We start from the raw sequence: 13,789 nt of genomic DNA, 5'->3' as shown, positions 1-13,789 counted from the left end.
CATATCAAATCCGTAATAACAAACTAATATGACAAATATACTGAAAATGGAGCAAAAAAATCTTACCCTTCTGCGCTGTCAGTAAATAATGTGTCGCGTTGTCGCAGCTGTGTGGTTGAACTCAGAGCAGCAGGTCGCAGAAAGCCGTGAAAGTTTTGACATGAACAAGTTTTCACAAAGAGACTTGTTTATTGTTTATTGTGTCCATGTCGCCAAAGTTTGGCCGCCTTGATTCTTTCTGTTATCAAACTGCGATTTTGCAATTTATTGTAGGCCTACAATCTTGTTAGAGCTTGCATATTCTTTGTGGATTCATTTAATAAAACTTTTTGGAAAGATTATTCATTTATTTATTTTTTTATAACATATAACGTTGTCACAACTATTCCATATTTCTCTTGCCTTAATTCTGTGTTTCTCAATCCTGGTCCTCGTGGGCCCCTGTCCTGCATGTTTTAGATGTTTCCCTGCACCAACACACCTGATTATAATTAATAGTCCTAATTAGCTTGTCACCAAGGTCTGCACAGCTCTGTTGATGACACAGGTACTTTTATCACGGTGTGCTGAAGCAGGGAAACATCTAAAACATGCAGGACATGGGCCCACGAGGACCAGGATTGAGAAACACTGCGAAGAGATGTACATCCATTAAGGCAATAGAAATATGGAATAGTTGTGACAAAGACCTAAAAATGTGCAGTTCTATCTTCAAGTTTAAGAAAATATTGTAAATAAATATAAAACAGTCGGTGCGTCCGAAATGCCATACTAAAAAGTATATACTAAAAATATACTTAAATTCGTCACACTTTTGAGTAAATATCAGTAGTGTACATTAATTCAGACGTACTATTAAGAGCGCACATGGCACTTCCTGCCGTAGGGAGGGGGGGTTGTTACCATGGTAACCTGTCACAGCAGCGGTAGCAGCACTCCGCTCCGCTCTTTCCCGTTTATTCTGGCCGAAACAAGATGACATTATATAATATTATTAAATACTAATATTATAATATTAATATGATATAATAATATTATTATACTTAATATTATACCAGAGACGTTCTATAAACGAGACAGCCCACTACGGTTGTGTTTCCTGTATCTGTGTCACGTGGGTTTCCCCACTGCCACGCCCCTTTAGGAGACTAACAGCAGGTCCTGAGTCTATTGAGTCCTATGGGAAAAGTGAACGTGAGCACAGATTATTATCAATTCCTTCGCCCCATAGTAACCTAAGTAAATATGGGACCCATTTTTCAAAAGCCACATACCTTCTGAACATTCTGACACTAAAATGGCAATTTTCAGACCGACAAATTAGGAGAAAATGAACTTTGTTTGAGACCTGTCTCTGTCTGAGCAACGCACTCTCGCGAGATTTGGCTCTCATAGCTCTGGTCAGTTGTCGGTCACTGCGGAACTGTCAGTCGTTTTCCCATCGGATAAAATGAAGTTTAAAACTAAAATAAAACTTGCTTATTTGCTTAATAATACTGTTATTGTTATTATTGAAGTCTTTTTGGAAGGGAAAGAAAATATTAGACTGATCCGATGATCTTGTACTGGGTGGGCGACCACGGCCACTTAGGAGACAGGAAGTGGATACCATTTCATACCATTGGCAGTAACGGTAATGCGCTATCTTCTGTATAGAGTATCTTTGATTATACTTATGAGATATACGTATCACTTAGCAACCAAACGCCGCTGCATTGCATTGTGGGAAGTTTCTGCTCGACTAGTGTCCATCAATCCACACTAAAAAAATTCTCCGGAATGAGTATGGATAGTGCACACTATTGAGTACGTTCTAATGTTTCGGAGCACTAAAAAATCTCATTAGGGTGGAAGTATGCAATTTCGGACACACCCACTATAAAGTATATTATCCAAAACATTCTAGAATGTGAAACGTCAATTTTATTTTTTGTCTTATTTATTTTTTGTCTGTATGCATTGTTTGTTTCCACGGAGTAATGCTAATGTTTCATATTTAAGCTGATCACAAGAGCAATGTTTATTTTACTTTTTCATTTTGTTTTGTAAAAAACTTGTACAAGACCGTAATAAAGACAATTCCTTCATTCATTCATAACTCAGATGTACCAGAAACAACAGGCCAGAACCGTATAAGCCAGTTTTCTCATCATTGATTGAAGCTTTTTTTTTTTTTTAAAGATAATTTTAAAAACCCTTTTATTTTTAGGTTTTGACAGTATGTTTTGACAAGATATGTTTTAATTGCTGATGTAGGTTTGTTGATTTTTCAAATGGACTGGATAATATAGCCCATTTTGTACACAACTGTGATGCAATGCCTAATAGTGCTTAAGTGTGTTTCTAACTACTCTCCAATCCTGGTGTAATAAATGTTGGCATAATGAAAGGTATTTATTAACTAAGTTGGACATTACTGAAGGCCTAAGTGTTAAATGCACTGCTGTCTTTTATGAATCAAAGTCCCTCAAGTACACCTCCAAACTAATTTAGTTTATTGGACTCATTAATTCATTTCATTAATTGTTAATTAGTCTATAGCTTCCTTTACTTTTTCCTCCAGTCATGTGAGTGTTTAATGGGTAGGTTTAACAAAATACATGAGACATTACAATTGTTAGTGTATTATCTGCTTAAGAACATTGTGTTTATTACTGTGACTATGATGATGAACAGATCACATTTTATGGTAGATTAATGCAGATTCCCAGTTCATTTTAAAATGATTCCTTTTTTTCTTGCCATTGTACAGTATATAGTGTGTGTGTGTGCAAAAAAAAAGTGTGTGTGTATATATATGTATATATATATATATATATATACTTTTTTTTTGTTTTTTTGTTAATGCTTTATAAGAACTTTGCTAGCTTTTGATTGTGTGTTAACAAGTCCGACAAATATTGGCTTGCAATCAAACTGAAGACTTGAGCTGAGATGGTTTTCTAATGTTTGAGTTTTATGGCCTCAAAAGTTCAGGTGCTGTCAAGCTCTAATGACTTCATGATCTAAGTTGAAAGGACTCAGCAGAATAACACTGTAGTCACTGAAAGCAAATAGGAAAGTGAGTGGTCGGTTGGGGGAGACAGCAGTGCATTTCATCCTTTGCTAGTTCTGTGGCACAGCGTGGATTATCAGTGTTGTTATGGTCTGGGGCAGGGCTTTCATGCTGCCACCGTGGTCAAATGCCTTTGATACGCTTGGCTAGCCCTCCCTAGGCAGCAGAAATCCAAAGGATGAGCACAGCAGAAGGAGAGTAAAAAAGGCACCAGAAGAGACATTGAACCCTGTGAAGTATTTATTTGCTTTGTGAATGTCTGTGTCTCCATCTATGTTCAAAGTCACCCACATTCTCTCTTCATATACTGCATGACGTATATGTGATTTCTAGTCGTCCAGTCAGGGAGGTGGAGCGTGAAATCAGGTGTTTCTTTACCTCTGCCCCTCATACTTGTTTCCACAGACTCTCCTTTTCTTCAGTGTGTCACCATCTCTCCCTCAGATGAAACCTCCACCACTCTATTACTCTCCCAGTCACTGACCTTGCTATCACACATTTCTCGCTTCCCTCTCCATCAGTCTCTCTCCCCCTGCTTGTCCTTGTCACCCATCCTGCCTCTCTCATCACTTTTCTCTATTTGTCACTCCCTCTCCTGCTTCGTCTCATCTTCCCCTTTCTTATGGGCAGTTTTGTGTAATTAAGTCCATCGTTACAATATTGGTACACCAGCATTGACCTCTCGATGGCCAAATTAAAAATGGATTTCTTCGACCTGACACCATACACTGGGTTGAAAACATTTGCCCTGTTCCTTGCCCTCATTGGTCTTAACTTTTTTCTTCTTCTCTGCCCTCCCAACTCCACATTGATGGTCTATCTATTAATTTACGGATCTTTTCTAGTGTCACTTCGGTAGCTCTAGTAAATCCGCTGTAGCCATCCATCACACTGATTCACACCCACTTTGGACAAGTCAAGACTTTGTAACTGGCAGGTTGCCATGGTACAAGTTACCATTTTGCTTTTTCTGATGCATTAATATCATACATGCAACACCGGTCAATGCAATATTTCAGTGCTAACAAAGCATCTCAAACGCCCCTTCTGCGACGCATTATTAGTCAAATACAATGAATATTGAGCAGGTAAGTATGTAAGACTTCATAGATTTGATAGGTGGATTGTCTGTCCATCATTGCAAGCTTTAAAGGGTTGTTGCTATATGACACCCTTGAAGAAGAAATTATTCTCTTTTTTTCACTGTAGCAAAGTTTTGGATTTGCTAAGCATCTCAATGCTTTATAAATCAATGATTCACCCTCTAGGGAGGCTTTTCTAGTGCTCTGTGCGTCAGCTATACCATAAGTAAAGGGGCATTCAGCTTGTCAGTGTCCATTGAAAATGGCATACTTTGAAATGTGCATGTAAATGTTAGGTTTTAGGAATTAAAAGAGCGCTATATGAATATGTGAGTATGAGATTTTGTTTGCTGAATGCAGATTGTCCATACCACATAAAGACACAGCTTTTCATTTTTCAGTAACTTCTATAGTTTCAGCACTTAAAAACTAATCTCTCTCTTCCTATGTTATCCCCTCATTTGTCATTTTTTCATCTTCCCCTGCCTCCCTTACTGCCTAACAGATTTCTCTGCAATAATTCACAAGCACCAATTTTCACCTTTTTGCTTGTTTTTTGGGGGGGCCCTGGTGGCTTTTTCCTTTAACGCTATTATTGTTTTGCTGTAAACACAGTGCAGTGGCAGACCTAACATGCTGGAAAACATTTGCTATTCACAATGTTAAAAGCAGCTAATGCGACACGTTTAGCCTTTGCTGAATCAATTGCATCAACATGGATTGAAAGACACCCACTAAACCGTTCAGAGATGATCCGAAGTGTCCCAGTTTGACCAAACAAGGGTGGTATGTGGTATGTGCCATATGAAAAACTATGAACGCTGTCTGAATCATTTGGAGTTTCCATTATTACTAGGGGTAAACAAAAGGTACCTTTCGATTCGATTTCGATTATTGGAGCTTCGATTTTTCGATTCTTCGATTATAACGATTGTACATTCGATTCGATTATTGGTGCCACGATTCTTCGATTATTGTGATTTTTAATGCTTTTTTCCATCCACGATTGATTTTGTCTTCATCTGTGGCTACATTTGTAAATAAATAGCCAATCAATTAACTCAGTTCCTCTAACAACACTCATGAAGTAAATAACAAGGTTTTTTGAACATTTGACATGTATTTTTCAAAGACACAAAATAATTTATTTTATGACTATGTAAACATTTGCTCCTTGACTTACTTAACTTTGACCAGGGAAAGCTGCACTTGCATGAGAGCGCCCTCTATTGGCGGAAAACACTGAAAACGGTCAAGCCCTGGATTTAATGAGTTCATTAATTCAAGTAAACAAGATATGTACTTCCATCAAATTTATTTAGTGTAAACATATCTGCCATATTTCAAGTGAACAATAAGAAATGTGCATTCTTGAAAATGAAATGATTCAGCAGCTTATTCAGTCTGGAATCTGGATAGGATAACTTAAAACAAAAAAATATATATATATTTTTTTTTTTTATTAATCGATTCCAAATCGTCACGTGACGCATCGCGATGCATCGACACATCGATGAATTGCACCCACCTCTAATTATTACTGAAGGTGACACCCATGGTTTTCTTTTAGTTTCTCCATCAAGTCGCAGTAAATATGTTTGTATCCAAAACAAGATTCAGGGTAACATTTTTGGTAATCATCATCATACAGTATGATAATCTATAAAAAGCTTTCCTTTTGTGGAGACTAAGCAATACAGATAACAATAAGAAAACTTGAAATTAAATAGAATAGGAAATATATATCAGCCTTCCCCTGACAGTTTCCGTCCCTTTTAATTAAACAGTGCTTTCTTGTGGGAGGGGAGGGAGGGGGGTTCAGACACCTTAAGTTCACACATTATTAGTTGCCAGTTTTAGCATTATCATGGCTAATTACCAGGAATAATCTTTGCTAATGACAACATTATGAGATGTGCAGTACACTGAAATGCAGAGGGTACCAATATCAAGGTTGAGTTCGACAATAATCATGCACATCTCTTTTCTATACGCATTCTCTACCTCTGCGTAGGTGTAATGGTTGACAGAAAAAATAAAGAGAGAGAGGGAGAGATGGAGCGCCCCTGCATGTGGGAAAAGTGTGTAAGATCTGAGGAGATTTGGAAACAGATATTTTGACAGACAGTGAACAAAAACACCTCCACTCTGGACAGCTTAAAAGTTATTTAGGCCTTTAAACCAATATCCTGGTGCCATGACCAGAATATGTTTGTTGCCAGCAACTTGCTGAGCAGAGGGTAGCTTCCTTACAACCACTTGACTCCTAAAATGAGGGGAAATTAGAAAATCCCCCCCACCATTGCCTGTCAGTTTTTATGTATACATGTGTGAGACATCTTAAATAGTCTCACAAATAGAAAGAACAACACAAACATAGAAATTTGTACTGGCTTCCGATTTTGCTGTACCTCGAGGATGGTGCCTCGAAAAATGTGCCAAGTGCTCAGTAAATAACAAATGTAAATAACAAAAAAGTATAGTTATGAAAGAAAAAAATAATTTGCCCAAAGCTAAATCATAAATTCATACAGTGAGGCATGGCTGTACACTTTGAACCCAAACAATAGAGCATCAAAGGCTGTTGGAGGCATTTGCAACAAGACTTCAGGCAACTTTCACATCATTCTGTTATTTAGTATCCCCTTGGAGTCTTATTTATCTATTTGTTTTCAGTTTAATGTGCATATTTATTAAGATTTTTACAGTACTGTTCATGTACAACATCAAATAATTTGTAGACTGTAGGGATACGAGAGAAAGTTAGCAGTTCATCCAGCACTGCAACATACTGTCTACCAACAGAAACCTCACTCTCACAGACATCATTAAAATTAATTAAAGCATGTCCTGGACAACTTACTGGCCCCAAGTGGTCTCTCAGTGTTTCACTGTTTCAGTATTTCAAAGTGTGAAGAATTTTTCTTACCAAATAATTCAACATCAGTAAACTGAGCATTTATCTGACCTAAATTTCTTGTTCGGGGCTCGTGCAGCTGCGATTCTGCAACTAACTTTGAACTGCTGTTCAAGAAAAAATAAATAAAAAAATTGTGTATTTCCTGTAAGATTTTAATACAGTATTCCCTCATGCTGATAGAGTTTCCTCTCCAGCCACACTACCATGTATTAGCAGGTTTAGATAGAAGCCCAGTTGCGTATTTTTTTACCCACAGTAAGACATAATTCAAAGACAAATGTTAAATGTTTAACCCCTTGATTTCCTGTTATCTTTTCATAGGTGGTCTACAAGAACAATGATTTTAAGCTGGAGCTCTCCCGACTGGCCATCGAGCGTGACCCTAAAATCACGCTGAATGGTGACCTGGTATTCCGCTGTGAGGACGTCGCGGCTTTGGATCCCGTAACCTTCGAGACCCCCGATTCCTATATCTCTCTGCCCAAGTGGAACACCAAAAAGACGGGATCGATCTCTTTCGACTTTCGTACCACGGAGCCCAGTGGCTTGTTGCTATTCAGCCATGGTCGTCCTCAAGGTCCTAAAGAGCAGAAGCCTGGAAGGGAGCTGAAGACTGATTACTTTGCCATGGAACTTCTGGATGGTTATTTGTACCTGCTGATCGATATGGGCTCCGGCAAGACAAAGCTGAGAGCCAGCAACAAGAAGGTCAATGATGGAGAATGGTGCCATGTGGATTTCCAGAGGGAAGGGAGGAAAGGTGAGGGTTGCTATAAACTGTTGCCACATGGACACCAACAACTGGCCAACAATTGACAATGCACACATTTTTTCTGAATAATAGTAGAAACATTCGATGACATGCATGTTTTCAAAAGGGTATTCTTTACACAGTTCATCCATCCATTGATTGCAGATACCTGATTATTCCTATTTAGGGTCACAGGGACCAGCTGGAGTCTATCCCAGCTCTCCTTGAGTGCAACCTGGGTACCTCCTTATTTTTTTTAATTTAAAAAATATATATATTTTAAATGTGTATTTGTTGCTCATTTAGATAAAATGCACCAAGATTTTACAAACAGATGAATCATCACAGCATAAACAAGTAGGAGACGCTTAGATTTACAACTTTACACATTTTAAGCACAATTAGATAAACATGATTAGTGCCACAATATCTTTTAGACCCACAATTGTGGCCTTAGAGTAGACAAGGAAATTCTAAGTATTTGATTCATGTAAATCCATTTATTTTACTTTAAGAGACTTTAGCATACGTGGTTGTTTGCCTCATTTGTCTCTGTGTGTCAGTGATGGACTGGTGACCTGTTCAGGGTCAACAGCTGGATTATGTTCCCGCCTCCTTGTTCTTCTGAATTAAGTGGGTGTAGAGAGGGGCTGAATACACAAAGACTGCAAATTCCACCCCTTAACTGGCTCATGATTACATAGATAGTATCATAGGTTTGCCAGTCCCAGAAAAACATGAGTGAACTCATTCTAACTTGGTCGATTGTGGCCTCTAGAAAGTTGGAAGTCACCGTTAAATATACTAATGGCAATGCAATTATATATTTTTATATATATTTTTCAATGTAGATATATTTTTCATTCCTTCAATTGCTCAACAAGAGCATCTGGATGCTTAAATAACTGGCGTCTGATGAATGATCAGTAGGTGTGGAAGCACCTTGGACATGATTCCTTCTCCTAATGGTGTCTTATAATGAGAATGGATCTGTGTGTGTGTGTGTGTGTGTGTGTGTGTGTGTGTGTGTGTGTGTGTGTGTGTGTGTGTGTGTGTGTGTGTGTGTGTGTGTGTGTGTGTGTGTGTGTGTGTGTGTGTGTGTGTGTGTGTGTGTGTGTGTGTGTGTGTGTGTGTGTGTGTGCGCACACATGATCTCACTGCTGCTCCTGCTGTAATTGGCTTTTAATAGAAAATTAAGATGGAGTCGTTAATCACAGAAAGAGAGAGAGCCTTTTGTTTCACTCACTCCCTCCTGCATTCTGCTTTCCTTCTCCTACATTTAACCCATTATAGACATATTAGACACACACACGTGCACACATGGTTTATTGTCATCTATTACCCCTTTTGTTATGCATCCTTCTTCCTCACTTGTTTGCCCAAGATTAGCCATCTATTGGCCTTCTCCCTCGTTCACCCACTTGACCTCCGCTTAACCAGCCACCATACGGCTTTAAATATTTTGTGAATATTCATGAACAAAAAGGGGATTCATGATCAGTTTTACACAGAAATAAACTTGTGCTACACCCTATATTAATTTGGCCCAGTGTATCCATTTGGAAATATCCCAGAAAGATTTTGCACCTCAATTTTTAATAGTACAATATGTCCTTACGTTTCTTCTTTGTGTTACTGTCATTTAGGGTCAATCTCCGTCAACAGCCGCAGCCTGCCCTTCAGCTCCCCGGAGGGCAGTGAAATCCTGGACCTGGATAGTGACATGTTCTTGGGTGGGCTGCCCGAGTCTAAGTCCGAGCTCATCTTGCCGCCAGAGGTTTGGACAGCGCTGCTCAACTACGGCTACGTCGGCTGCGTCCGAGACCTCTTCATCGACGGCAAGAGCCGCGACGTCCGCCGCCTGGCAGAGATCCAGAGTGCTCTGGGCGTCAGCAGCTTCTGCACCCGCGAGCTGCAGAAACGATGCAGCAGCGCCCCCTGTGGAAACGCTGGTCTGTGCAAAGAGGGCTGGAACCGGTACATATGCGATTGCACTGGTACTGGCTACCTGGGCACCAACTGTGAGATAGGTAAGGAGGGAGATGCTAAAGCAAAAAGGGTGTCTAATTAGCAAACTGGCAAGTTCTTTTTTCTTTTTATGGTGAAAATAATGAAATAAATACATCTAGGGTGGGCTATGTATGAGTAGGATCAGATCATACACATAAATAAATAAATAAATAAATAAATAAATAAATAAATAAACAAAATACATAAATAAATAATAATGAATAACGTATAAATAAAGTAAAAGAAGGGGGTATTTAATTAATTAATTAAATAAGTAATGTTAAATATAATAATAAATATCTATCGTCATCAACATCACAATCTTTCAACATACAAAGCAGTAATAATAGCGATCTATACAAAAATACACATTCATTCAGAAAAGGAAAGGAAAATAAGTAACAATTTTTTTTTTTCAAGTTCTTGTTAGAGTTAAAAACTGTTTCTGAACAGGTATGAATGTTTAGTTTTATTAAGATGTCTTTTATTAAATGACCACATGCTTATTGACCAAATGAAAAAACTTATACAATTTCTTAAGATGGGGAAAAAAAGATCTCACATAAGCAGCCATACATAAAAATAATAAATAGGAAATAAAATAAAAATTTGATCAAAGAAAAAAAGAATAAAGAAAATAAAATAAAAATGTTATAAGAAAAATAAAATAAAAAGAATAATGAAAATAAAATAAAAATTTGATCAAAACAAAGAATAATGAAAATAAGATAAAAATTTGATAAAAAAAATAAAAAGAAGGAAAATAAAATAAAAATTTGATAAAAAAAAAATAGGAAAGGAGAGTCACAGATTTCACAACTTAAAGCAAGAGAAAACTTTAAATTGTTAATGTTAAAAGGTTAAAAAAAAACATTCAATGCACATTCAAAAAAGATGAGACAATCAATCAGCTGTATATTTCAGTTGGAGTAAAAGCTGCACAGGGAGCTTTGTGTAAACTAAATGTCACCTGAGGCTCAGTTGCAATGAGGTCTGGTGGCTGGAAAGGGAGAATCAAGGCTTAGATGCTGCGAGGCCGGGGGGGCAATGTGGCAGCGCAGCCGGGCTTACTCCTGCCATCTGTGCAAGTCACGCAAACCAGGGTGCTGCATACGCCGCAGGACTACAGGGTGAGTTAGTAAATTAGCACAACGGTGCATCTGAGTCATCCCCAATAGCTGCGGGCCCCACTGCTCCATGAATCTTTGCACATCTGAGAAGGTGAGGCAGCCATGACTATATCTGATTTTTGAGGGACAAGGAGGGTAATGAGAGACAGACAGATTGGATTCAAATCAAGACGGCTCAGGGTTTCTTTATTTGAAGGGTGATATTTAACAGCTCACTCCTTGGGTGTCCAGCTGACAGTTGTAGCTTCTGTGATGCTACAATGCCATCTAGTGCTGCATGTCGTCACTGCAGAAAAGAGACAGTTTGCCTGCAACCAACCACACTGCCTCTTTATGTCAATAAAGTGAGTTCATAGACTAACAGGGTGTAAGGGGAATCAATGATATTGACTGGAAAAGGACAGAAGATGTTGGGGAAGGTGTTTTGGGGAGGTGTGCATTTGATAATAAATATTCTTAGAATGCTTTGGCTATCCCTATGGGACCAGCTACTGTGGCCTCAAAGTTTTTTTGCAAATCGTTTGCCCGAGAAGGAGAGATGTGATCCTCCAGCGTGTGAAAATGTCATTGCTTTTACTGTGGTTCTGGCCTCCAGCAGGGATTTGTTCTGCATCATTTAACATCAAGTGTTTGTACACACTAAAACCTTAACATTTAAAGCTCCCAGTGGCCCATGTCAGGCTCAAAATCAGCTTTAGTGGCTACGTTTGCCAGAAATGCATGTAATGTATGTCTGTGTATATATATCAGTGTGTGTGTGTGTATATATGTGTGTGTGTATATAATATAAATGCATGTAATGTATGTGTGTGTGTGTGTGTGTGTGTGTGTGTGTGTGTGTGTGTGTGTGTGTATGTATATATATATATATATATATATATATATATATATATATATATATATATATATATATATATATATATATATATATATATATATATATTATTATTAGGGCTGGGCGATATGGACCAAAAGTCATATCTCGATATTTTCTAGCTAAATGGCAATACTCGATATATATCTCGATATTTTTTCTGTGTCTTAATTGGGGTTTCCCCCAAAGCATTATAGCATAGCATCTCTGTTAGCTTCATTTTTTTCTGAGGCAAACCCTTAAAAAAACAGTCAGTTTTAATACAAAGCCTCGTGCCAAATGTCACACAGGTTCCTTTGTTAACAGAGGTCTGCGCAATATCAAAATGTATAACAATTAAATTAAAATACACTGTGCAATTAATACAATGTAGACAGTAACAGGCAGAATTTTCCACCGAGGTTGACAGTTGTGCAAATAACAAAACATTTGTGAAAATTTCAAATAAAACCTTCAAGTCAATTTGTCACAAAATAAGCTATATCAAAATCATAAAAAAAAAAAATGTAATTTTTTATTTATTTTTTTTTTAAATCGATATAAACGATATTGTCTCGTACCATATCGTGTTTGAAAATATATCGATATATATTAAAATCTCGATATATCGCCCAGCCCTAATATATATATATATATATAAATAAAAGCATGCAGAGTTGTATGAGAGTGCATATGTAGCAGTGTAGCTTTCCCTGCAACTTTATTCTGAAATGTTCCTCAGCCTACAGGCCAAAGCCACCTGGAAGGAAGTGTTCTGGTTTGTTTTGTTTGGGTGCACAGTGCTGTGTAGTGTTTACCACCGGAGTGGAAATGAAACATTTTGTATGCGGGAGGTGAGGAGTCTGCAGTATTGTAACTCGGTCTGTTCTTGACCTGGAGCAGTATACGCGTTGGATGGAGGGCAGGTCTGTTCCACTTCTCTTTTCTGTGCACTACCTGTTGTGGTCTGCTCCTTTCCTCTTGGGTGCTGTACCAAAATCAAACAGTGATGGAAGTGCACAAGAGAAACTGGGTTATATAAAAGGCCAGCAGTTCCTGAGGCATGATAACCTTCCGAGCTTGTGCAGAAAGTACAACTGAAGGAGTCCTCTGCATGCCCCCGCTGTTGAGAACTGTCATCTCCTCAGTCTTTACTGGGTTTAGCTAAAGGGTGGTTCAGTCATCTGCGGTGATTTCAACCACCTGAAGCCTATGGTTAGACATTTTGACACACTACAACTTAAGAGTAGCTCTCAGGGATTTTTCTGCAACCATTACCACTTTGAAAGTCTTGACATTTTCCATCACTTGTGTGCTGTTTCTCTTGGAAGTCTAAATGTCTAAATGCTTTCTGCATTTAAACTCATACAAATTTAGATGCTTTACACAAATTTAGCTTTGATCATCAGCCTCACTGAAATTCTCATCAATCTTTTGTTGTAGATGCAGTCATTTATATCTATAATGGCAAGCAATGATCATTAGGGTCCGTGCAGATTTAAAGCAATAGTCATCCACAGCTGAATAACATTGCTCAAACATACAAGGAAAGTTGATTTTTTTTCTTTTGTTGGTTTGTTTTTATTAAAATTTGTGGAACAGAAAATTTTAGCCACATACCCTTAACTGGAGGGAGCTTCTCTGATAGCCGAGTTTTCCCACCCTTTTTTAGAAAAATTTAAACTCTGAAATATGATAAAGCAATTTGTTTTGATAAAATACATGAAATTAGAGGTGAAAATATTTTCTTTTATTACCTTTAACTTCCAAAAAATTAGCAAAACATCTTCTAATTATAGTGCCCCGTATGTGCATGAATAGCTATTTCAGTCCTCAGTTTTTATTTATTTACTTTTTGTTTGTTTTTAATGCCAACTACATGGGGACTTTACTGGGGATTTTGTGCCTTTTGATTGGCGAGTTTGAAAGTATAGTTAAAATAAATATATATATATATATATATATATATATATATATATATATATATA

At 37.7% G+C, this 13,789-nt stretch overlaps 1 protein-coding gene across 5 annotated transcripts in view; it reads left to right on the top strand.

Moving 5' to 3' along the window:
- The window catches only part of nrxn2b (neurexin 2b), a 966,013-nt gene that overhangs the window by 427,895 nt on the left and 524,329 nt on the right, over positions 1-13,789 (top strand). For all 5 annotated transcript variants that reach the window (XM_061710648.1, XM_061710646.1, XM_061710647.1 and 2 more), the window contains 2 exons: positions 7,379-7,817; positions 9,455-9,838. In XM_061710648.1, the coding sequence (XP_061566632.1) occupies positions 7,379-7,817; positions 9,455-9,838 (823 nt within the window). The remainder of the gene's footprint in view (positions 1-7,378; positions 7,818-9,454; positions 9,839-13,789) is intronic.

The sequence above is a fragment of the Cololabis saira genome, chromosome 20, assembly GCF_033807715.1.
Source record: "Cololabis saira isolate AMF1-May2022 chromosome 20, fColSai1.1, whole genome shotgun sequence".
In the NCBI taxonomy this organism is placed as follows: Eukaryota; Metazoa; Chordata; class Actinopteri; order Beloniformes; family Belonidae; genus Cololabis; species Cololabis saira.
Note: the sequence above shows the minus strand (reverse complement) of the source record. Positions and strands in the feature narration are given on the sequence as shown.